The sequence below is a fragment of the Microcaecilia unicolor genome, chromosome 3, assembly GCF_901765095.1.
Source record: "Microcaecilia unicolor chromosome 3, aMicUni1.1, whole genome shotgun sequence".
Lineage (NCBI taxonomy): Eukaryota > Metazoa > Chordata > Amphibia > Gymnophiona > Siphonopidae > Microcaecilia > Microcaecilia unicolor.
Window position 1 is genome coordinate 437,535,785 of NC_044033.1, and position 25,809 is coordinate 437,561,593.

Sequence of the window (25,809 nt, forward strand, 5' to 3'; positions counted from 1 at the left end):
CCCTATGAGGAAAGGCTAAAGCGGCTAGGACTTTTCAGCTTGGAAAAGAGATGGCTGAGGGGAGATATGATAGAGGTATATAAAATATTCTGAGTGGAGTGGAAATGGTAGACGTGAATCGCATGTTTACTCTTTCCAAAAATACTAGGACTAGGGGGCATTCAAAGATTCTTCACTCAGTGAGTAATTAAACTCTGGAATTTGTTGCCAGAGAACGTGGTAAAAGTAGTTAGCTTAGCAAGTTTTAAAAAAGGTTTGGATAATTTCCTAAACGAAAAGTTCATAAGCCATTATTAAGATGTACTTGGAAAAATCCACCGCATTTTCTAGGATAAGCAGCATAAAATCTGTTTTACTGTTTTGGAATCTTGCCAGATACTTGTGACCTGGATTAGCCACTGTTGGAAACAGGATACTGGGCTTGATGGACCCTTGGTTTGTCCCAGTAATGGCCATGTTTATGTTCTTATACATGTGATCCTTATTTGCCTGCTATTTCCATTTGAAATAGAGGGGGAAAAAACTTTTTTTTTAAACTGTTGGCATACAGTTGGTAACTAACTTGGTAATCATTAGGAATGCATACATAGCTTGTCCATTTGAAAAACCTTGTTCTTGGCATCAAAATAAAAACATACAATGAAGTGAGATGCAGTACTTAAAAGTAGTTACAAACGTAGGTGATCCTTTTTAACTGGGCAAATTGAGTAAAATGGCAATCACACTACATTTAGAATGATAGGTAAACAAGGTGCTGCACTTTATATGAATAAAAATCTATATCCTATTGTTTCAATTCTGAAGAATATTTACTATGTTGATATTACCTTCAGTTTTTATACTATTTCATCATGCATAAGTACGATGAAAAAGCTGGCTAGCACTTGCGTATCAGCCAATCATGTGGCTCACACTTAACAAAAATAGAAAAAGGGAATTTTTGTTTACATCCAGGGATATAAGTGCCGTGCCTAGATTATCTTCTTACTCATGTTTCTTGAGATTTTTTGGAGAGTTATATTCTATAAAATGATACGTCAGACTGTTTTATAAAGGAATAGTGGGGAATGGATTTTCTACTTACTATTTTTTTTAATAAAAAGGAGTTATTAACAAAATATGGAGCAATTTAATATATGCTTTTTATATAAAACGGGAGAGAGCTGTATGATATATATATTTTTTTTTTAACTGGCACTGTGATAACATTTGGCCAACTAAAACAAGAGTTCTTGTTGGGCTAGTACTATCTCTGTTGTGAATTGCATAGATGGACTTCTAAAATAAAACTGCGGTAGTGATTCCCAGCACAGCAAATACGATGAAGCCCATTCAGTTCCTACGGTTGCTTTATAGATTGATGCAAGGCTGAAAATATCCAGTTTCATCATAAGTAAAAATTAGCAAAGTATAAACCAGGGATCTTTGTAGTTCTGTGCTGCTTTTTACTGGTCTGATCAAAGATCCTGCAATAACTGATATATCCAGATCCTTTCTTATGGATGTCACATGTTTAAGCTCTGGTACTGCAGTGTTTTTGTGTTGGTCCAATAAAATGGCGTCGCTGCTAAAAAAAAAAAAATATTTCAATTTTTTAAAATTCTAATAGGGATACTAGAACTCTACACTACAGAAGATTAAACAATAACATTGTTTCCTTAGCATCAGCAGCAGGTGAATCCAGAGACTGGTGGATTGTGTCCATTGTGTAGAGATAGAGAGTACTGTCATATTGGACAGACTGCTTCTGGAATATTCAGTAGTCTCTGTTTCCAGCAATGAACCGTCCAGCGGATGAACCGTCCTGGGTTCTACTACTGCGAGGGTGAATGTCACTGGGCTTTGTTTCTGTTCTGTTTGTCCCCGGAGTAGCAGCAGCAATGGCGGTAGAATTAGTGAAGCGCTACTCCCACTGTAGGAAGTGGAGAGTAGTGTTAGGGGCATGCCCGGCTGGTTTTTCAGATCCGGACTCAGCTATTTCAGCGGTGACAGAGTTTGGCGCTTTGGATTCATGCACTCTGCCTTCGGCCAGAGAGGTATCAGTGGCCATTTTGAATATTCACGTTAAAGATATCATGGGGGGAGGTAGGGCTGCTCACCGCAGTGGAGACGCTTAGAGCTGTGCCTTCTCCCCTGAGTTTGTCTTACGTTTGTACAGGGCGTATTTACTGAAGAGGGCTCAGCCAGGTGCTGAGCCTACCCGGTGGAAGTTCTGACCCTTCTTTTGGGTGCCCTGCAGCCTGCGCTGGATCAGAGGGAAAGCGGCAGTGCTTGAGCTCTAGAATGAATTCTCTGGCGCCCTTGTCTCCTGTTCCCTCGGAGGGGGATGTGAGGACTCCCTCCCTGTCTTCCCAACAGCTAGAGGACCTGGAAGAGGGGGAGGTGTAGGCTGAAGAATCAGATGATCCCTTGGCGGTTCGGGTCTTCTATAAGGAGGACCTCCTGGGATTTATTACTAAAGCCTTTCAGGTTTTGAATATTTCAGCCCCAGAGCTACCTGTGTCTGCGGCAGCAGACCCCAAGATGGCTAGCACCCGCAGGCCTCCAAAGACCTTCCTAGTCCATGAGGCAATGCAGGAGCTTATTGCCACAAAGTGAGATACCACTGAGGCCAGCCTCAAGGTGGCTAAGGTGATGGGCCCCCTCAACCTGGTGGTGTAGCAAGAGCTGAACCGATTCGGTTTACCTAAGGGTAGATTCCTTGGTAGCAGCGATCATGAAGAAGACTACACTGGCGGTTGAGGGAGTCATAGCCCTTAAAGATGTCCAAGATACAAGCTGGAATCAGCGTTGAAGCTTTCCTTTGAGGTCTTAGCTATCTCTCTGCAGACGGCAGTATGAAGCTCGTATGCAGCCTGGGCTTGTTTGTCCTGAGTTCAGCAGGCTGCGGATGTCTTGTTGGAACTGGGAGTGCAGCCTCCTTCAGAATTTCCTGATATGGAAACAGGGCTCACCTATTTGCATACGCTTTGTATGACCTCATAAGGTCATTGGCTAAACAGATTTCGCCCTATTTTAGATAGTTTTTTGCTCAGTGCATCTTTCTTTAAAGGTCATTTTCAAACAAAAAACGTCCAAGGGAAAAATGCACAAAAGCAAGCCATTGGGATGTCTGGGGAGCCAGCAGTCTAGCTAGACTGGCCACACAGACATTCCAACAGAGCAGCCTAGGGGGCATTGCATGAACTTCACATAAAAGGTCCCCAGGTACACATCACATCATAACCCATTATATTGTATTAGCAAAAAATGGACTGTACACCACTGTAATAGCCCTTAAGCCTCCAGGTGTCACCTATATGTGGGGTCAGTAGGTATTTTGTGGTACCAGTTAGAGTGGGATATGGGCCTGATTCTTCTTTCCTACAGTCCACCTCGCCAACCACTAGGCTACTCCAGGGACCTGCTTGCTGCTGTAAGAGGAATGGCCCATTATATCTGCAGCTGTCGTAGAGCCTGGTATGTACTGTCACTTTCAACTCAGGGGGGTGGGAGGGGGGTCGGTGACCACTGGGGGATAAAGGGGAGTGTCATGCCTTTATCTCTCCAGTGGTCATCTGGTCAGGGCACCATTTTAGCCCTTAGCTGTTATTGAAACAGATCTAGCCAAAAATGCCCTATGTTTTGCCCTGGTCATTTTTATAATGTTCCATTATTGCAGAAAATGTCCAAATCATAAGCCTGCCCTAGTCCCACCCAAATCACACCTCCAACACATCTCCTCAAAATTTAGACGAACTGTATAGAAAACAGTCTTAAAAATGAGTTTTGAAAATAATGATTTGGACGTTTTTACGAAAAAAAAACCTTCCATCTGCTGCTTTGTGCCATTTTATGGATGTTTTTCTGTTTCAAAACTGAGCCCTACAATATATACAAACCTATCAGTAAAAGGCACGTCAAGCATTTGGCTAAAAAAATAGCATTTCAGCTTGGTTTATTTGAAAATTAGGATCAAGTCCCCTTTTTAAAGTACAGTACAGACCCTAAAACCTTTTTCTTTTAACCCTGCTCTTCCTTCAGGTCAATGAGCCTTTATTAGCAACTGACTTAGGACTTTTTTCTCCATTTTATATCTAATCCCAACTTACTTTAGTCCACTCATGGCGATGATAAACCTTTATATTTTGGGTAAAATGATTCCTTCCTGCTTTCATGTTAGACCCTCACTGAATCTGCGAGCCTCTTCAGCCTATCCTGATAGGGAAGTCATCCCATCCCCTGTATCATCTTTGTCACCCTTTTCTGCACCTTTTCCAATTCCGCTATGTCTTTTTTTAAGGTGCAGCGACCAGAATTTAACACAATACTCGAGGTGCGGTCGCACCGTGGAGCGAAACAACGGCAGAATAATATCCTTATTTTTGTTTTCAATTCCTTTCCTAATGATACCCAACATTCTAACACTGCTAACTCCCGGCTCTGTTCCTTCTATCTCGCTGCTCCCTATGCCTGGAATAGACTCCCTGAGCCGGGACGTCAGGCTCAGTCTCTGGCTGTCTTCAATCTAGGCTTAAAGCCCACCTCTTTGCTACTGCTTTCGACTCCTAACCATGACTCTCTTACTCAACACCCTCACTTATCACCCCTACCACTGCAGTTTCCCCACCCCTAGCTGTCTGTTCGTCTGTCCAATTTAGATTGTAAGCTCTGTAGAGCAGGGACTGTCTTTTCATGTTAATTTGTACAGCGCTGCGTAAGTCTAGTAGCGCTATAGAAATGTTTAATAGTAGTAGTAGTCCCATCCCCTGTATCATCTTTGTCACCCTTTTCTGCACCTTTTCCAATTCCACTATGTCTTTTTTAAGGTACAGCGACCAGAATTGAACACAATACTCGAGGTGCGGTCAACGGCAGAATAATATCCTTATTTTTGTTTTCGATCCCTTTCCTAATGATACCCAACATTCTATTTGCTTTCCTAGCCGCAGCAGCACATTGAGCAGAAGTTTTCAACGTATCATCAATGACGACACCTAGATCCCTTTCTCGGTCTGTGACTCCCAACGCTGAACCTTGCATGACATAGTTATAGTTTGGGTTCCTCTTTCCCACATGCATCACTTTGCACTTGTTCACATTAAACATCATCTGCCATTTAGACGCACAGTCTCCCAATCTCGTAAGGTCCTCTTGTAGTTTTTCACAATCTTCCCGCGATTTGACTACTTTGAATAACTTTTTGTCATCGGCAAATTTGATTACCTCACTAGTTACCTCCATCTCTAGGTCATTTGTGAATATGTTAAAAAGCAGAGGTCCCAGCACCGATCCCTGAGGGACCCCGCTAACTACCCTTCTCCATTGTGAGTATTGACCTTTTAATCCTACTCTCTGTTTCCTATCTTTCAACCAGTTTTTAATCCACAGTAAGACACTACCTCCGATCACATGTCCCTCTAATTTCCTCTGTAGTCTTTCATGAGGAACCTTATCAAACGCCTTCTGAAAATCTAGATACACAATATCAACTGGCTCACCTTTGTCCACATGTTTGTGTACTCCTTCAAAGAAATGCAGCAGATTGGTGAGGCAAGACTTCCCTTCACTAAATCCATGTTGACTTTGTCCCATTAGTCCATGCTTCTGAATGTGCTCTGTAATTTTGTTCTTGATTATAGTCTCTACCATTTTGCCCGGCACCGATGTTAGACTCACCGGTCTATAATATCCCGGGTCTCCTCTGGAACCTTTTTAAAATATCGGCGTTACATTGGCCACCCTCCAATCTTCCGGTACACGCTCGATTTTAAGGATAAATTACAAATCAATAGCAGTAGCTCTGCCAGCTCGTTTTTTAGTTCTGTCAGTACCCTAGGGTGAATACCATCCGGTCCAGGAGATTTGCTACTCCTCAGTTTGCAGAACTGCTCCATTACGTCTTCCAGATTTACAGATATTTCAATAAGTTTCTCCCAACTCTTCAGTTTCGAATACCCTCTCCGGCACCAGTATCCCACCCAAATCTTCCTCGGTGAAGACCGAAGCAAAGAACTCATTAAGTTTTTCTGCTATTTCTTTGTCTTTCTTGATCGCCCCTTTTACACCCCGGTCATCCAGTGGGCCAACTGACTCTTTTGCCGGTTTCCTGCTTTTAATGTATCTAAAAAAAATTTTGCTATCAGTTTTCGTCTCTATCGTTGTCTTTCTTTCAAAATCCCTCTTTGCCTTTCTTATCAGCGATTTGCATCTGACTTGACATTCCTTATGCCGCTTCTTATTTTCCTCATTCGGTTCCTTCCATTTTCTGAAGGATTCCTTTTTAGCTCCAATAGCCTCCTTTACCTCACTTTTTAACCATGCCGGCTGTCGTTTGGTTTTCCGTCCTCCTTTTCTGATATGTGGAATATGTTTGGCCTGGGCCTCCAGGATGGTGTTTTTGAACAGCATCTCATTTTATCATAGCTTCCTTTTTTAAAGTTAAATGCTAACATATTTGACTTCCTATGCTTACCTTTTTGAAAGCAAATTTCAAAGGTGATCATGTTATGATCACTGTTGTCAAGTGGCCCCCGGACCGCTACCTCCCGTACCAGATCATGCGCTCCACAAATTACTAAGTCTAGAATTTTTCCTTCTCTCGTTGGCTCCTGTACCAGCTGCTCCATAAAGCTGTCCTTTATTTCATTGAGGAAGTTTACCTCCCTAGTGTTCCCTGATGTTACATTAACCTAGACTATATGGGGGTAATTAAAATCAGTTACACTGATAAACCCCAAAAGGAATAGTAGAATATAATCAACACTTACAACAAAATTCTACTAAAATACAACCCGGTATTGGAGGTGTATAATCACTAGTATTCATGAAATGTGGAGAAAAAAAGACTTCAGAAACCATGGAGAATACTCATTATGCAGGAACAACCTTTCAATATTTAGAGTACCCCTCTTCTTCAATCACTAGTCTTCACAAAAAAAACTCCACTCTTCTTATTCATGCAATATATGCACATACACCTTCCACAATACTCAATGGTAAAGGCTTGTACCAACTATATACATCCGGTGAAACAATTGTTACTTAACTTGAATGTTCTTGTTGCTGTCAATCCGTACTGTCTTCCACAGCATACGGTATTCATGAAGCCCACTATCAGGCTGTTTCAAGGGCCAAAACTTTATCACAGACAGCTACCTCCCATATTTCTTACTTCACCGCGTTAAACTGCCTCGTATCGGCGTCCTAAATTCAAACCAGACTTCCCTCCTATATATACGTCATTTCCTTATTCCCTGACGTACCTTCCAATAACAGCATCCACAGCAAAAACTTTATTGACAAACGATCATCTCACAAAAAACTTTCCACTCAATTGACATGTTCAATCCCTTAGGGATTACGGTTTGTAACATGTATATCCATCTTTGTTCTCTCTGTCTTAACTTCTTCCTTATATCTCCTCTACGTTCTGAAACCCGAATTTGCTCCAGAACTACACATTGCAAATCGCAAAAATCATCTTGTTTCAAAAGGCAATGAGAAACCAAAGGTTCATATGTCTTCTTAGCTTGTATACAATGTCTGTGTTCAATTAACCTCGTCTTTAACATCCTAGAAGTTTGTGAGATGATCGTTTGTCAATAAAGTTTTTGCTGTGGATGCTGTTATTGGAAGGTACGTCAGGGAATAAGGAAATGACGTATATATAGGAGGGAAGTCTGGTTTGAATTTAGGACGCCGATACGAGGCAGTTTAACGCGGTGAAGTAAGAAATATGGGAGGTAGCTGTCTGTGATAAAGTTTTGGCCCTTGAAACAGCCTGATAGTGGGCTTCATGAATACCGTATGCTGTGGAAGACAGTACGGATTGACAGCAACAAGAACATTCAAGTTAAGTAACAATTGTTTCACCGGATGTATATAGTTGGTACAAGCCTTTACCATTGAGTATTGTGGAAGGTGTATGTGCATGTATTGCATGAATAAGAAGAGTGGAGTTTTTTTTTGTGAAGACTAGTGATTGAAGAAGAGGAGTACTCTAAATATTGAAAGGTTGTTCCTGCATAATGAGTATTCTCCATGGTTTCTGAAGTCTTTTTTTCTCCACATTTCATGAATACTAGTGATTATACACCTCCAATACTGGGTTGTATTTTAGTAGAATTTTGTTGTAAGTGGTAATTAAAATCACCCATTATTATTGCGTTGCCTAATTTATTTGCCTCCCTAATTTCCTTTAACATGACTGCGTCCGTCTGCTCATTCTGGTCGGGCGGACGGTAGTACACCCCTATCACTGTCCTTTTCCCCTTTACACATGGAATTTCGATCCACAATGATTCCAAGAGGTCTTTTGTTTCCTGCAGAATTTTCAATCTATTTGATTCAAGCCTCTCGTTAACGTACAATGCTACTCCTCCCCCAATCCGGTCCACCCTATCACTACAATATAATTTGTACCCCGGTATGACAGTGTCCCACTGGTTATCCTCCTTCCACCAGGTCTCAGAGATGCCTATTATGTCTATTTCTTCGTTAAGTGCAATATATTCTAATTCTCCCATCTTATGTCTTAAGCTCCTAGCATTTGCATATAGACACTTCAAGCTAGACTTAACATAACATAACATAAGAGTAGCCATACTGGGTCAGACCAGTGGTCCATCTAGTCCAGTATCCTGTTTTCCAAACAGTGGCCAAGCCAGGTCACAAGTACCTGGCAGAAACCCAAATCGTGGCAACACTCCATACTACAAATCCTAGGGCAAGCAGTTGCTTCCCATGTCTGTCTCAATAGCAGATTGTGGACTTTTCCTCTAGGAATTTATCCAAACCTTTTTTAAACCTAGATACACTAACTGCTGTTACCACATCAGGCTAGGCCTGATTGCGCTGGAGCCAAAAGGAGCAGGAGAAAACAACTGGGTGGGGGTGGCCATTTCCCTAGAAAGCTCAACTTTAGCTTAGGCACTCTGCCTATATGTGGTATTAAATTTTGCTGGTGCTCACATGGAGATGCTTTAGTATAGTCACCTGACTCATCCCACTGTGTGACAATGAAGTAAATTCAGAGGATTTATTTAAAACACTTGGTATGCTGTAAAAATTGAATAGAACTGCTTAAATTATTTCATCCAGTTGTAATTTAGTAGAAGATTTTTGGCAGCTTATAAAAATTAGAGATGAGATCACGCAGAACTGATGTCTGAGCAAGTCCAGTGCTGCTTAATGCCATATTATTCACAAAAGTGGTTTATGAATTTGTATTTACAGCACATTAATAATCAATTTTGGTGAGTAATGCTATCACAGTACATATGCTTTCTTTTAATGTAATAGTTAGATCTCATGTGATAGGTGAAAAGAAAAATCAGTATAAAACATAGTGCAATTTCTATGCTTAATTGCATGTGCCAGGTGGACAACTTCTATACTTCTTGCAGTGTGCCTACCTTCCCTTTCAAGGGACAGATCGAGATTCAGAAAGTTTAATTGGTAAATGAATGCTGGAACACTTGAATAAGGTCCCAAGTTTGTTTTAGGAAACCAGCTTACAATAATGTTGCCCACTTTCTCCACCAGCTGGTTCTGCATTTTGCCAGCAAAATAGATTATGCATGACAGAGGTGATTCCTTGTGGACCTCCAGGAAATCATCCAAGAGCACAGTCAGCCCTGTGATATGTTGCCACAGGGTGCCTGGCAGGAGGAGTAGGAGTAATGTATCAGAAAAAAATGAAGTTTCTCTGCCTCCCCCCCCCCCCCCTCCTTTTTGTTCCTTTTCATGTATAAGGGAAAGACCAATGGGGAGAGTATAGGACACTTAAAATACATTAGTGCCAGCTTTTAGCCACTGTGTAGAAAAGAAAAGTACAGGAGTGACGTGCCTACAAATGCATCCATACCTATCCCCAAAGTGCATAGGGAGGGTTGGACTTATTTCTGTAGTAATGACTTTTTCCCCAGTTGCTGCCAAAATTCTTTGCATACAGCATTAAGAAAATTTTGATCAGGAACCTTGCAATCATTGCTTATTCTTCTCCTTCCCTGTAACATCAGTATAAAAATACAACTGAGTTTTATTGAACTGCCTAGTTAAATATTGCTTTTGCCTGATATGTCAAATTTAGAGATTTTCATATATTAATTTAATATAAGAAGGACAATTGAGAAAATATCATGATTACCTCCTTCATACTTAGAAATGCATAGCATGTGATAATAGTATTAGCATGTGTTATTTTCCACAAACCCCATTGCATAGAATGGGCTTTGAGGCAGATAACACATGCTAACACACTTAAGCCCCGATGATCAATTTCCCCACGCAGTTCCAAACAGCATTGTAAAATTAGCGCTGGAACAGCGTGGGGAAATAAATCCCCGATGATCAGATCTAATAGCATGCAAATTTAGGCATGCTGTTAGCTCTGATCATTGGGATACTTCTGCAGGAGGATTGTGCCTGGGCATGTGCCCAAGGTACAGTCCTCCTGCAGAAGTTGTTTGACAGGTCCTCCGGGCTGTAAAAAAAAAAAATAATAAAAGCCCGGGCATGTCAAACATTACCAGTGCAAGAGGCTGGAGGTCCAGTGGACCTTCAGACCCCCTGACACCAAAATAAGTCTCTGGTGGCCCAGTGGGCAAACCTACCCCACTTGCCCTGGTGGTATAATGCTCCCCAAGCCCCCTCCCTTACCTTGCAATGACAGAGGAGGGAGTAGCACTCCCTCCTTCCAGCGCCACCTCCAAAATGGCGGCGCCATGCCCAGTGCATCTTGGGATGTGCTTCCCTACAACCCCGCCCAGCGCTTCGGGCCATCATTTTGAAGGCGGCGCTGGAAGGAGGAGGAAGTGCTACTCCCTCCTCCATCAATGCAAGATATTGAGGGGGGGGGGGGTTCGGGGGGCACTAGACCACCAGGGCAGGTGGGGGTAGAGTTACCCACAGGGCCACCAGGGACAATTTTTTGGTGTTGGGGGGGTTAGAAGGGCTAGAGGTCCACTGGACTTCCAGCCCCCCTGAACCCTTGTGTCGGGGGGACCTTATCCATTGGGGGTATGGGGGTCCAGTGGGCCCCCAGTACCGACGGTGGTAGCCCAGGCTGCCTGGCTTGGACTTGGAGGGGGGAGGAAGAGAGGAGCCTTAACCCTAATGCTAGCCTTAACCCTAATGCCAGCTTGCTGGCATAGGGTTAAGGAGGTATTCTGCCTATACGATTAGAGCACAGTGCTCTGATCATACGGGTGAAATACTGCAGCGCTCATTTAAATGAGCTCTGCTGTATTCCCTGGTACGCTCATTTACCACGCCAGGGCTCTCTGTTCATCCTGTGTTGGTAAATGTGGCACTAGTGATCTCTAGCGCTCACATTTACCTTTAATCTTCAGAGCCTCAGGGGCTCATTTTCAAAGCATTTAGACTTGCAAAGTTCCATATGTTACTATGTAACTTTGTAAGTCTAAGTTCTTTGAAAATACATCTTTGTGTGCTAAACATTAGTAAATAGGAGCTTTAATGAAGAATATGAGAGGGGTTCTTTGAAGAGTATGAAAAACCTAACTGAACCATTCTAATAAGTTTTTAAAGTTTTGGTCACTTGCCATTAATTATGTTGTGTTAAACCTTTTCATATTCATAAATGGTATTTGAATTTTGTTGTCATTATTGTTTGTTTTGACATAATATATTTTGTTTTATAATTGTTTATCCCCTTTTTTGTTGCATTTTTTTCCATAGCCATTCTTTGCCCCTCATGTTTACCTGCCAAGGTATTACTTTGGCAATTCCCAACATTTCATCCCACGTCCATCAGTAAAAACGGGTTTGCCCAGAGATCAGAGCACTGGCCTAGTAAGTATGTAAAAGGATGACTTCAGTGCTAACATAGATTAAATAGCTTGTATATAGAGAGAACTAATCAACCCTAGTCCTATAAATTGTTTAGTTAGTAGATTAAACTGTTAATAGGAAATGTATTTTGTGTTCATTTCTAATAATATATTTACTAGGGCTGGACTGAATATTCATATTTGATCGATTCAGCCACAAATATATTATTCGTATTTAGCTGAGTAGTGAATTTGAATAATCCAGGGCTCTACTGTGCTAAAACCTACTGAAATAAACACTTGATCTCTGATTTCGTGTTGCTTCTTTCATTATTTGTTATGTTAAAGCTCAATGCCCATTATTTGTATTGGGACAAATAATACTTTTCATTATTCATATTTGGCCAAATAGTAAAATATGCTGTTCAGTACAGGTCTAATATTTACAAAAGAAAAGTAGCCATTGCTTCTGTTCTCTGCATTGGCTTAAGTTCACTAGGTTACATTTTAATATCTTGCACATCATATGTTGTAGCACAGATGAATATTGCTGTCTAAGCTTGGGTCTCCATCTCAGACTTAGCTTTTGCTTTTTTTTATGAGAAGAAGAAATGCTCTTTTTTAAATGCTACAGTCTTCCATTGATTATTTGGAGCCATTAAAAGATACCACAACTTTTTAAAACATACCACAGCTTTTTAAAAAAAACTTTTACTTACAGTGCAACAAAATACATGATATTTTGTGCAATATTAATTGTGTGAGTGTGAGGTATGTTCTGGAATGTAACTGAGAGAATATGAGCTGCTATTCTCTCCTTTCATTTTGTACAACTGAACATACAATACTTTTCACAATATGCAACATTCTGTTTTATTATGCACAATAAACTTTGAAACATAAGTAATGTAGTTCAATATATACAGGGACCTTGCTGCTTTAGATGCCGTGCCAGCATGTGAAAATAAACTTTGCATATGCTTGTGAAACACCTTTGTGAAAAAAGCATGTTTTACTGTTGAAATTGTTCTTCCTTCTGTAAACTTTGTCTTTACAACCAAAATGTGATATTTTGTTGTTAGGATATTATCAAGGAAGATGCTGCTGAGGGTGTTGCTTCACCCACAGACCCCTCTCTGGTAAATGAGTAGTCACATGGCGTGAAACTCTAGCATCTCATTGCTTTTTTTGATTAGTAACATTATCATAGTCATTTTAACTGCAGTTCACTAACAATGCATCAACAGCCTGATGAAGAAATAGCTTAGATTACTGAGCACTAATAACTCTGGTTATTAAGGTCTGCTATTTTGTACTTGTCCTTTTGTATCATTAATACTGTATGTAGAGTTCTACTTGTCCTTTTTGTTACATGGTGCTGCTGCTTTCACCTGGAATTTGTTGTTCATTTAAAGGTTACCAACAGGAAACAAACACCATTCATGGGAAGGTCATCACAAATGTGTGATCAGCTTGATGTACTTTCCCAAGCTGCCATGTAGCAATCTGTTTGCATACTTATGGTTTACACTAATGCCCTGATTTTTCATTTAAAAAAGAAGCCCCTTCATCTTCTGGAGACACTGGGAATGTTCTGTTATCTGTAAAATAACTTCTGAAACTGTTCATGCATCTTGTTCATGCAGAATTCAGGCTCTAGGGCTTTTCTCTCTTGTACATATGCTAAGATTATTGGGGTCTAATCTGTGGGAAAGTTTGAATGCACGGGATGCTTTATGCAGAAAGAAATACCATCTCATTATGTTAAACTGAGAACTTTGGATCAGTTCATAGTGAATTAGTATTTTTGCACAAAGCAATACAGAAATACTTTAGATAAATAGCATAAGGACTTTCTGTAGAATAGACATTTGTAAATTGTGTTTTCTTCCTTTGTTTCCCAAGTTGAAAGTTTTGTGCAGTAAATGTTCATGTGGTGATGTGTGTGTTATGTATTTACATGTTCTCCAAAGACAAGCAGGCCATATTCTCAGATGTGGGTTACGTCATCCACGCCGCCCGGTTTGGAGCATTGAAAAAGCTGATATAGCTTTTAAGAGCATCTGCAGTGTCCCCACTACATATACATGTGCTTTCCTGCCCGCCGCAAGGGCGTGGGACCAGCAGTCTCTTCTCATCCGCTGTGAGGAGAGGACACGCTATTCACGGCTCCTTACACCACCTGCTGCGTGAGTACTTTTTTTCGAATGATTTGTGACTTCCCTGAAAGATCTTTTTTTCTCTTATTTTTTCTTTTTTTGTCCTTTTATTCGCCTTCCCTTATTGTTTTAGGAATTTGTCTCCCACTTTTAAGTATTCTTGTTTTTCTCTCGCTTTTTAGGCCTGCTTAGGCCTGAGCTCTGGTCGGGACTAGTACCTTCTATTTTTTGGGTTCTTTGCCCCTTTTTTTCTGGCACCATCGAACCGTTTGATTTGGCCATGGCTGTTTTCCCTTCCGTGTCATCGAAAGTTCCCAGTAACTTTAAGCACTGTACCCAGTGCAATAGGACCATCTCTAGCAAAGACACTCATTCATGGTGTTTGATGCCTGAACATACCCCTTCCTGCTGTATTCTGTGTCTTCATATGAAGAAAAGAATCCATCTGGCCAGAAAGGCTCAGTGAGATAAACCTTTTGGAGCCCGGTCCAAATCCTTGACTTTGGCATCGACGTCAAGAGTTGCACTGCCATCAGGTGCATCAGTCCACTTGGCTGCCAAGCCTGTCATGGACACTGGGAGTGGGCATGCATTGAGTGGGTCTCCACCTGCCTCTGCCAACTGCTGTGCAGGGCCCCCGGGACCGGTCTGCAACGGATCTGACCCCGAGGCAACAGGAGGATTCAACGTCGTCCTCTTTGGCACTGAGGAGTGCTGATGACCAGCATCAGTGAAGGTCAAGAAGCATGGGCATCAATCCCCCTTGATGCATGGTGCCAGGAGCTCCAGGGCACCAAGGAAACCTCCAGACCTCAAGAAGTGTCAGCACTGGAAGGACCTCTCCCCCTCCATACAAGAGGTGCCGATGTACATTTCTCCTTGCAACCAGGACCTGGCACTCATTTCGATCCTGCCAGTTCAGCAACCTGTCTCTGACCCAACATCTCAGCCTTTCTGGATGAGCACATCCAGGTCATACTCCAGGAGCACTTGGCAAAGTTTTTGCAACAGAGTGCATCGGCGTCTGCGGTGCTTGCGCCAGCCACGCTTCTTGCTGCTCTACTAGGCTTTTAGCCTGCGTTGAGGTCCACAATGCCAGTGCTGCAAGCAGCTCTGGTATCGACTGCCACCCGTGCTGGCACCCCCTCAATGTCTGTGGAGGAAGCTTCACCAGAGTCGAGAGTGGAGCCAGCACCTTGATGCCCATCTGAAGGACAAGGTTTCTTCTGCTTGAGGCAGGCTCATTCTCAGCCTTCCCATGAGTAGTTCTTTGTGACACTGATGACAAGTGTTCATGGGAGTCTGAAGAGGAGCCACGGTGCGTCATGGGGGAGGAGTCCTATGGTGTCCCATCTGACCTCTCCCCTCTTGAGGAAGGGAGAAAATCTCCACCTGTGAGCCTTTCCTTTCCATCTTTTGTTGGGGAAATGGTGTCAGCCATTCCAGTTCATTTGGAGATGAAGGACAAGCCCAGGTCTAAGACGTTCAAAGTCCTGGACTATGATTCCCTTCCTAGAGAGGGTGTGATAGTCTCACTTTACAAGATTCTGCAGGATGCTCAAATGAAGAACTGGGAGTCCCTGTCCTCTCTAAAAAAAAAAAAAAAGCTTGACACAATATACCAGATCCAGAGCTCCCCTGAGTATGATAGGCCTCGGTTGCCTCATCACTCCTTGGTGGTGGAATCCTTGCTCAAAAGACAGGAGTTCTAGAGAGTATGCTTCAGTTCACCCTGGCAGAGAAGCTAGAACCCTGGATTCTTTTGGACGGAAGCTATATCAGGCCTCTCTGCTCATCTCCCTTATTCAATCTTACCGGATCTACACAAGCCTATACTTGTGGAACATGGTATGCAGTATATTTGATTTGGCGGATTCTCTTTCACAGGAGCAGGCCGAATCTCTTCGCTAGTTGGTCAAGCAACAGAACACGTCAAAAGTTCTTAGCCAAGGGCGCCTATGATGCCTTTGATGTGGCATGCAGGATCTTTGCCCAGAAAATAGTGATGCGCAGACTCTAATGCCCACATGTCTCTGACTTGGACCCTATGGTCTAGCAGAAGTTAGTGGATGCCACATGCTGAGGGATAACCTTTTTGGAGACAAGGTGGAAGAGGTTACAGACCTCAACATTCCTTCACACTTGTGAATCGCTATTCTGCTAGAGTGTTTTTTTTTTAGTATCAGTACTGCTTTTTCTCTAGTATTTACTGTATTTGTTACAGACGTGCATTCTAGACCTACGGGCCCTGAACAATTTCATGGTCAAAGAAAAGGTCAGGATGGTTTATCTGGGCATCCTTCTCCCCATGATTCAGGAAAATGATTGGGTACGCTCTCTAAACTTAAAGAATGCATATACTCACATCCTTACACTTCCAGCCCACTAGAAGTATCTCCAATTTTGGCTGGAAACATCACTTTCAGTGCCACATGTTGCCTTTTGGCCTCGTGTCAGCTCCCAGGGTGTTTACCAAGTGTCTTGCATGCCATGATAACATCAAGACTGGATTTGTAATGCATTTCCACTACAAAGGGTTTGCACCAGCTCTGTTTGATTCAGAATGCTGCAGCAAGACTCATAGAAGGTTTCAAGCGAAGTGACCACATCACACCATTTTTGCAAAATCTTCATTGGCTACCAATACAATACAGGGTTAAATTCAAAACTCTCTGTCTGATCTTCAAGGCCGTTAAAGGAAATGGCCCCGAGTACTTGAAGAACAGGTTGACCCTCTACACACCTCCAAGGACACTAAGGTCCTCCCAAGGGATATCCCTAACTACACCCTCTCCAGAAGATATTACACAATGTGATACCCACAAGTGAGCCTTCTACGGAGTAACCCCCCACATTCTGGAATGCACTCCCTGAAAGGCTACACTTAACACAAGACTATCTCTACTTCAGGAAGCAGGTGAAAGCTTGGCTCTTCAACCAGGCCTTTAATGGAAGAAGTAACTAACTTGTTAGTCTTACACATACACACAAAGAGTGACACAGGCTGCACATACTGCAGCAAAACATGTTTATCCACTCCTACCCTAGCTGAGATAATATTTAACCACCTCTCTGACCACATGTGTACCGGCGTTTCCGTCAGTTGAGAGTTGAGGCTGAACTGCTCCTGCCAAAGCATTCCGTTCCCCTGAGGACGCCTACAAGTGAAACATGCTCACATGTAGGGAACCGGAAAAATGTGAGAGGCAGAACATTGGAGCTTAAATAGAGAACTACTTGACTATTGCAGTCTGGAGAATACACGTTGCAGCTGGGATTCCAGCAGGACTACTCCTGAGCATCATCATCATCACCCCAATATGATATAAGTGCCAGAGGAATTTACACATTACACGACAACAACGAAGTATAAATTGAAAACTAGGCTTGTGCACACAGAGGAGGAGGTAGGGGTGCTATGATGTAACTATGGGCAAATAAAGCAGTGATGCACTGCGAGGATGTCCAGCCGGATATACCCACACACTGAGCACAATCGCATAACAAAAAGAAAAAAATGAGACACTATATTGACACTGTATAAGGTTTATTCTTGGGTTGATGGTTCTAGAAACTTTATTGAGGTTTTTTTTGTAAGTAATTTAATAATACACGCAAAAAACGAACAAGGAACGAGTAATAGTTAAAATGTAATGCCAAGAAGTGCAGAGTGATGCGTTTGGGGTGCAGAAACCCAAAAGAGAGATACCGGATAGGAGGGGAGAGTTTAGTAAGCTCGACTCAGGAGAGAGACCTTGGGGTGTTGGTGTCCGAGGATCTGAAGGTGAAAAAACAATTTGACAAGGTGACGGCCGTGGCCAGAAGGATGCTAGGCTGCATAGAGAGGGGTATAACCAGCAGAAGAAGCCCCACTTGGAGTATTGTGTTCAGTTTTGGAGGCCGTATCTTGCTAAAGATGTAAAAAGACTGGAAGCGGTGCAAAGAAAAGCTACAAAAATGGTATGGGATTTGCGTTGCAAACCGTATGAGGAGAGACTTGCTGACCTGACCATGTATACCTTGGAGGAAAGGAGAAACGGGGTGACATGATACAGATGTTCAAATATTTGAAAGGTATTAATCCGCAAACGAACCTTTTCCGGAGACGGGAAGACGGTAGAACTAGAGGACATGAATTGAGGTTGAAGGGGGGGGGGGCAGACTCAGGAGTAATGTCAGGAAGTATTTTTTCACGGAAAGGGTGGTAGATACATGGAATGCCCTCCCGGGGGGAGGTAGTGGAGATGAAAACAGTAATGGAATTCAAACTTGCGTGGGATAAACACAAAGGAATCCTCTGTAGAAGGAATGGATCTACGGAATCTTAGCAGAGATTGGGTGGCAACGCCAGTAATACAGTATACTCTGGTATACATTTAAAGTAGCACATACAATGTAAAATGAGTTTATCTTGTTGGGCAGACTGGATGGACCGTTCAGGTCTTTATCTGCCATCATTTACTATGTTATGTTACTATTGCTTTCAGTGAGAATAGTAGTAGGTTTTCAACCCTGCCTTAAACCTTGGATAAGAGTTTTCGGCACAAATGCCTGAGACAGGTAGTAGGTTTTCAACCCTGCCTTAAACCTTGGATAAGAGTTTTCGGCACAAAGATACAGTGGTAGATTATTCTACACCATAGGAGCAACAACACTAAAACAGGCCAATGCTAATGAAAGAGCAAAGGAGTAACCCAATCGTACCTTTAAGCGCCTATAAGAGTCCCTGTTGTATTGATTCAGTAAAGTAACTAAGGGGCCTACATTAGTAGAAAGCACACGTTTTCACATTGAACATGACCTCAGAAAAATTATACACACACATTTACACCTGTTTGGTCTGCTTAATTTGTTGGAAAAAAAATCAATATTTTTGAAAAGCTAATATTAAAGGGGTAATTCTATAAAGTGGGCACTAACATTTATGCACCAATTACTTGTGTAAATGTTTAGAAAAATGGCAAGTGCATGTATATGTCTGCATGTATGTGTATAAATGCCAAAATTGCTCCTTAACTCTGTTCTGTGAATATAAGCATATTTTATATAGCATTCATTTTACAAGTAGGGCAGACACATAACTGGAGTCTGGACAGTACTCACTTGTGTGTAAATTATAGAATTTTATAAGTTACCCTCATATCGCCAGCATTTAAGCCAGAGCACTTACATCAGCACTTACACCCAAATTATAGGCACATGTTTCACCTGTTACCCCTAGTACTCTATAAAGAAAGTTGGCACCTAATTTCCTTTATATAGGCACACCATTATAGAATTATCCCCTAAAAGGAGATGCCCACTTTTATAATTGTCCCCTAACCCCCGGATTCTCTATATGACACCCAGAATTGCACATCCAAGATGTGTGTGCAAATTAACTGTGTAACGAGTCAATTAACAATAATTGGATGCTAACAACCAAGTATTGCTGTTAATTGGAATTTTTTTACAAATTTCACGTTCATCTGGCTGCACTCAATTCTATAAGGCATGGCGCCTAGCTCTACTAGCATGTAACTCAAAAGGAGGTATGTCCATGGGTGTGCCAGGACGGTTCTGAAAAGTTGTTTGCGGAATTAGGTACGCTGAAGTTTATTATTCAGCGTACCTAACTTGGGTGCCAGCATTTACACAGGTTTCTGCAGACGTAAGTATGGCATCTAAAGTTAGGCGCAGGAATCGGCACCAAGCCCAATTCTATAAAGAGTGTATGCCGATTTTTTATTTTGAGCGCCATTTACTGAATCCAGCCCTAAGTGTGTAAGGGATAATCCCTGCTTAATCTGCCATTGGGAATGTTTCTTCACATATGTATTTATTTAAAAAATTTAGGGGGTCTTTTACTAAGGCATGCTGGCGTTTTTAGTGCCTGTTAAAAATAGGCGCACGCTAAAGAAGCCAATGTATTTCTGTGGACGTCTTTAGCGTTTAGTGCACTCCTATTTTTAATGCGCACTAAAAACGCCAGCGCGCCTAAGTAAAAGACCCTTTTGTAGACAATCTATAAACTAGATGGTTTCCAAATATGAACATATATAATTAAAATACCATCAAAATAACAAATTACAAACTTTACATAGGAGCTAAAAAAATATTGATCTTTGCATTATATCACATGACTGCTATAGCTGCTTCAAAAATATGTTGTCACAAATAAACGAATCTTTAGAGATTTCTTAAACTGCGTCAAGCTGCCATAAAGGCGAAGTTGGTCAGGAAGTGCATTCCAGAGCAAGATTGCTGCTGACACAAAGGCCATAGCCCATGTGTTCACATAATGTAATTGATTCACGACATCCATTGAAAGTCTCATATCTGTTTCTGGTTTCAGTACTCGTCGCGGCTGATAACGTGGCTGCAAGGTACAAAGTCTGATAAACAAGTGTTAACATCTTAAATTGGATCCTTTGCAACATAGGTAACCAATGTAGTTGATTCAATATTGAGGATGCATGAGAAAATTTTGAAACTCCAGTAAGAAAATGAGCCACTACATTCTGAACTATCTGCAATGCCCTCACACTCGAAGAAGACATTCCAGCGTATAGGGCATTGCACTAATCTAGTCACACCAATATCATGCTCTGTAGTAAACATCGTGAACAACCTCCTAGACACCAACTTGGTCACCACAACGAATACAGACATCCCATCTGCAGATAAACTTGCCAAGTATTTCAATGAAAAAATCGTAAACCTACGCAACATGCTACCTCAGGACAACACTGACATCGAAAACTTCCTTAATGAGTTGGACCCAACCTTTGGAGAATACCCGGCTGACCGAACCTGGTCAAACTTCGCCCTCCTGACTGTCAAAACAGTTACCCAGGTGATCAGCAGGTTCTCCAACACTCACTGTAAACTAGATACCTGTCCCAGCTACCTAATGAAATCCGCCCCTGACCGCTTCATAGCAGACCTCACATCCCACCTAAATCACATGCTCCAGCAAGGTCTCTTCCCTGATACCAAAAGATACCAAGAAAAAAACAAATGAAATCACTAACTACCTTCCAGTAGCATCTATCCCGCTGGTAGTCAAACTGATGGAAAGCATGGTAACCAAACAACTTACAGATTATATAAGCAAATTTTCATTATTACATGAATCACAGTCAGGATTTTTCCCCCTCCACAGCACCGAAACAGTACTACTCTCTCTCCTTACCAAATTCAAGCAGGAAATAGCAATAGGTAAAAACATCCTTCTCCTCCAATTTGACATGTCCAGCGCATTCGACATTGTAAACCATAATATACTAATAAGGTTACTAGATAAGTTCGGGATTGGTGGAAACATACCTAGCTGGATCAAGGGTTTCCTAACCATAAGAACATATCAAGTAAAATCAAACTGAAATATATCATCACCATGGAAAGCAGACTGTGGAGTACCACAAGGATCACCACTATCACCGATCCTTTTCAACCTAATGATGATTCCACTAGCCAAGTCCTTATCCAACCAAGGCCTTAACCCTTTCATCTATGCAGACGATGTCACAATATACATTCCTTACAAAACTAAACTGACAGAAATCACCAATGAAATCAAGCTCAGCTTGAACATCATGGACTCATGGGCAAATGCATTTCAATTAAAACTCAATAAAGAAAAAACACACTGTCTTATCCTCTCATCCCAACATAGCGCGGACAACCCCACAACTATCGACACCCCAGATCACTACCCCACAGTCGTACAAGAAACAAAAGCTGGACTTCATCAGCATAAAAGCGATAAAATACTCCCAATGACTTAATAGTTTACCTAGTGGCACTAAATGGATGTTAAATAACAGTGCCAACAGTGCAAACCCCTGTGGCCCATCACATTTCACATTGACCAGTCCTGACAATTGTACTCCACTGCAAATGACCATAGATCATCTGGTCAAATAGGAGGTAAACCAACACAAAACTTGTCCATTAATACCTAAATCTTTTAATCTAACAAGTAACAGATCAAAATCAATGGAATCAAAAGCTCCTGAAACACCTAACAATACCAAGCAATAACAAGTTTTATTATCCATCCCTCTATTTGATCCACTGTTAATACTAGTACCGTCTCCACAGTATGTGTGGATCAAAATCTGTATTGGTAAGGATCAAGACCATCTATTTGATCCACAAACTCATCAAGTTGTCTAAGGACCACTTTTTCAATAATCTTACCCAAAAAAGGAATAATAGAGATAGGCCTATAACTACACGGTTCTACAGAATCCATGCTAGGATTCTTCAACAAGGGCTTCACAGTAGTTTGTTTACAAAACTTAGGAAAGACACCATCCTGCAATGATTTATTTACTATCCAACAAGCAGAAGGTACTATCTCACATGAAAGATTTTGCAGGATTCCTGATGAACAAGCATCCTGCAATGCTCGTGTACCGATCTTATGATCATTTCTATCTCTTTAGTACCCACTAATATAAACTCAGTCCATACTGGATCTATAATACCACCATCATTCAAAACTACTCAGAGTGTAATTCACTGACATTTCCTTCCTCAAGATGTCTATTTTGTGAACCAAATAATCTGCAAACTGCTCAGCATTTGGCCCCACAACATTCCCACTTCCTTTATGCCCATTTAACAAAAACTGTAGTTTGATACAATTTCTTTAGTCCTATTTAACGCTCCAGATATTCTCCGTTGATAATAATTGTTCCTCATATCCTCAGTAGGGCTGTACATTTAACACGTTAATACCACTGTTAACACACTAAATGTTTAACTAGCGTTAAAATATTTTAACACAGTTAACGCGTTCCTCTGTCTCCCCATCCCCCAAATCCAGCTTTGCCCCATCTTGACTCCCTGCTACTCTCCCTTCCACTGGCTTATTCATTTTAGATGGCCTGGAGCTCGTGTGCCAATCCCCTGTTTCTCTCTTCACCATGGCTGTAGCGTCAGCAAGCAAAAGAAAGGCACAGAGATGTTCCCCTCTGTGTGCTGCCACTGGCTCTGCCAGACCCAGAAACAGGAAGTTAGTTATAGATGGTCTGGAGTTCTTGCGCTGAACCCTTGCTTCTCTCTTCACCGTGGCTGTAGTGGCAGCACGCAGAGACCTGTGAGAAGCAAGTTGCAATAGTCTAAGTGAAAGATGATAAGAGTGTGGATAAGGTTTTTGGTAGTGTGCTTAGAAAGGAAGGGATGAATTTTCGTGATAATATAGAGAAAGAAACAACAGATTTTAGCAGTCCGTTGGATATGTACAGAGAAAGAGAGAGAGAGGAGTCAAAGATGACCCTAAGGTTACAAGCTGGTGAGACAGGGAGGATGAGAGTGTTATCCATAGAGGTAGAGAATGGGGGAGGAGAAGAGGTTAGTTTAGGCTGATACTTTAGCCTGGATTCCTGCTGAAATTTCTGGTGAGGAGATGTAGATCTGGGAGCCATCAGCATAAAGGTGATACTTAAAACCATGGGATGAGATCAGAGCACCAAAGGAAGAAGTATAGATGGAGAAAAAAAGAGGTCCCAAGTCAGAGCCCTGAGGTACACTAACTGATGGTGGGATGGAAGTGGAGGAGGATCCACCAGAGTATACACTACAAGTGCAATGGGCGAGAGAAGAAGAAAACTAAGAAAGAACAGAGCCCTGAAATCCAAGTGAGGACATTGTATCAAGGAGTAGGTGGTGAGCAACAGTGTCAAAAGCAGCAGATAAATCGAGAAGGATGAGGTTATAATAAAGTCCTTTGAATCTGGCCAGGAACAGGTTATTGGAAACTTTAGCAAGGGTTGTTTCAGTTGAATTCAGAGGGTGAAAGCCAGATTGATCAAGAATAGTTTGAGATGAAATAAAGTCAAAACAATGGCGGTGAATAAGCACGTTCAAGTGTCTTGGATAGGAAAAGGAAGAGGGAGTTGGGGCGATAGATGGAAGGACAGGTAGGGTCCAAAGAAGGTTTTTTGAGGAGTGGTGTAATGTAACTATGGCATGTTTGAAGGCATCAGGAACAGTTACGCTGGAAAGAGAAAGGTAGAAGGGATGACTGTAGGAGAGAAAGTGCTAAGTAGATGGGTGGGAATAGAAGCAGAAGAACAGGTAATTTTAGAGGAGGAAAGAAAATGTACAGTTTCCTCTTCAGTGATTTCAGAAATGGAAGAAAAAGAGGCAAGGGTTGAAGGAGGGTTGAGAGAATGGACTGGGGGAAGGAGAGGTGGAGGTGACTTGGTTGAGAACTCAAGGTGAATCTTGTGAACCTTATCATGAAAGTACTCAGCCAGAATCTGGGGAGAAAGTGAAGGGGGGGTTGGAGGAGAAAGCACTTTGAGGAGAGAGTTCAGTGTGGCAAAGAGACGTCGAGGGTTTGAGCCAAGAGAGTTTGTCAACTGCATGTAGTAGTCCTGTTTGGCAAGTGAAAGAGCAGACTGGAAGAAGGTCAGCAAGAATTTGAAATGTATGAAGTCAGCATGAACATGGGATTTCAGCCAAAGGCATTCAACAGATCGGGCAGAGGAACATTTGCTTATGCTTGTGTGGTTTTACGAATGAGGGGAATAGTTTTTTTAGATATCATCCAGTGTTTGTCTTTATTATGTGTTTGTCTTATTGTTGATTGTATATATGTTGTTAACCACCTAGATCAGTATTTTACTGAATGGGTGATTTATAAGTGTGTGTAATTTAAATGATATTTAAATCTGGAAGGGGGCATAGGAAGCTGAGCAAACTAAGGGCCAGAAGCAAAAGCGCTTCCCCACACTTCATTCATTACACTGAGGTTTTATTTCTTTTCTATAATTAGTAGTTTCCTACTGGTGCTTTGTGTTTCCATCTCAGTTGAAACTGGTGCTGGGATCTGATTGTTATGAGCATGTATACACAACAACTGTCTGAAGATTTTTCCTATATTTTATATCTTTTCCCAGTTCACTTAGTCCAGTCATTATAGTGACCATCCTTAGCCAGGAGCCATGCACCTGGGCTTCTACCAGAATCTTATAGTTATGGGTCATAAATCTGAAACAGCAAAAAGCAGACAGCCAGGGGGATGATGTCACTGAAGCTACACTCTGTTTATTAATTTTATTGCTCACCTGATTTATGGCCATGTTTCGGCAAGTGCCTGCCTCAGGGGTTGTTGTTTTTCATTGTGAGTAAACTCAGTATGTTCATTTATCCTTGTAATGACCACATACGTTTGAGCTTGTGAAGACTATTTCAATATCATTCTGAATGGTGTAGCAATATTCTGTTGGATCAGCTGATTATATGAGAGGCTAAGGTTTATGAACACAGTGAATTAACGCACATTGAAAAACAAGGACCCCGATGCAGGCACTTGATGAAACATGGTCATGTCGGGTCAACAATAAAATTAATAACCAGAATGTAGCTTCAGTGACATCATTATCTCCCTGGCCGTCTCAGCTTTTTGCTGGGGCTTTTTTTTTTTTGTTCTCTTGTTCCTCTTCTGGGTCCTAAAACTGACATTGGCTTTCTCCATGGTACAGTCACTGACAGAGCAAAGTCACTGACATGTGCCTTAGAGCACAGAATATATGAGCCAGAAACTGAACGTAGGTGGTGGGCAGCTCTTCCATTAAGCTACCCAGTCAGCCTTTTTCACTGCTTTATTTTAACATGGTTATAGTTATTTATGCAACCCTATTGTATATGAAACTCTAGGTAAAAAGACTAAAGCAATTAAAAATTATAGTCTATTCTGGCAGTTATAATCAAATCACTTAGAAATAAGGTATATATAAAGAATAAAAATACAAAAACATAACAAATCAAAATTAAATATAAGCAAAATATACTATAAATATTAAAGTTGAAGAGAACTGCTCAGTTCAACCATCAGTCATATGAATAGTGACTGGCTGAGTGGAGAACCATCATCGCAC

At 41.6% G+C, this 25,809-nt stretch overlaps 1 protein-coding gene across 1 annotated transcript in view; it reads left to right on the plus strand.

Annotated features, from left to right (window-relative positions):
* KIDINS220 (kinase D interacting substrate 220) overlaps positions 1 to 25,809 on the plus strand; it is a 386,704-nt gene that overhangs the window by 329,040 nt on the left and 31,855 nt on the right. Inside the window, exon 26 of the mRNA XM_030198900.1 lies at positions 11,683 to 11,796. Coding sequence (XP_030054760.1) covers positions 11,683 to 11,796 — 114 coding nt within the window. The remainder of the gene's footprint in view (positions 1 to 11,682; positions 11,797 to 25,809) is intronic.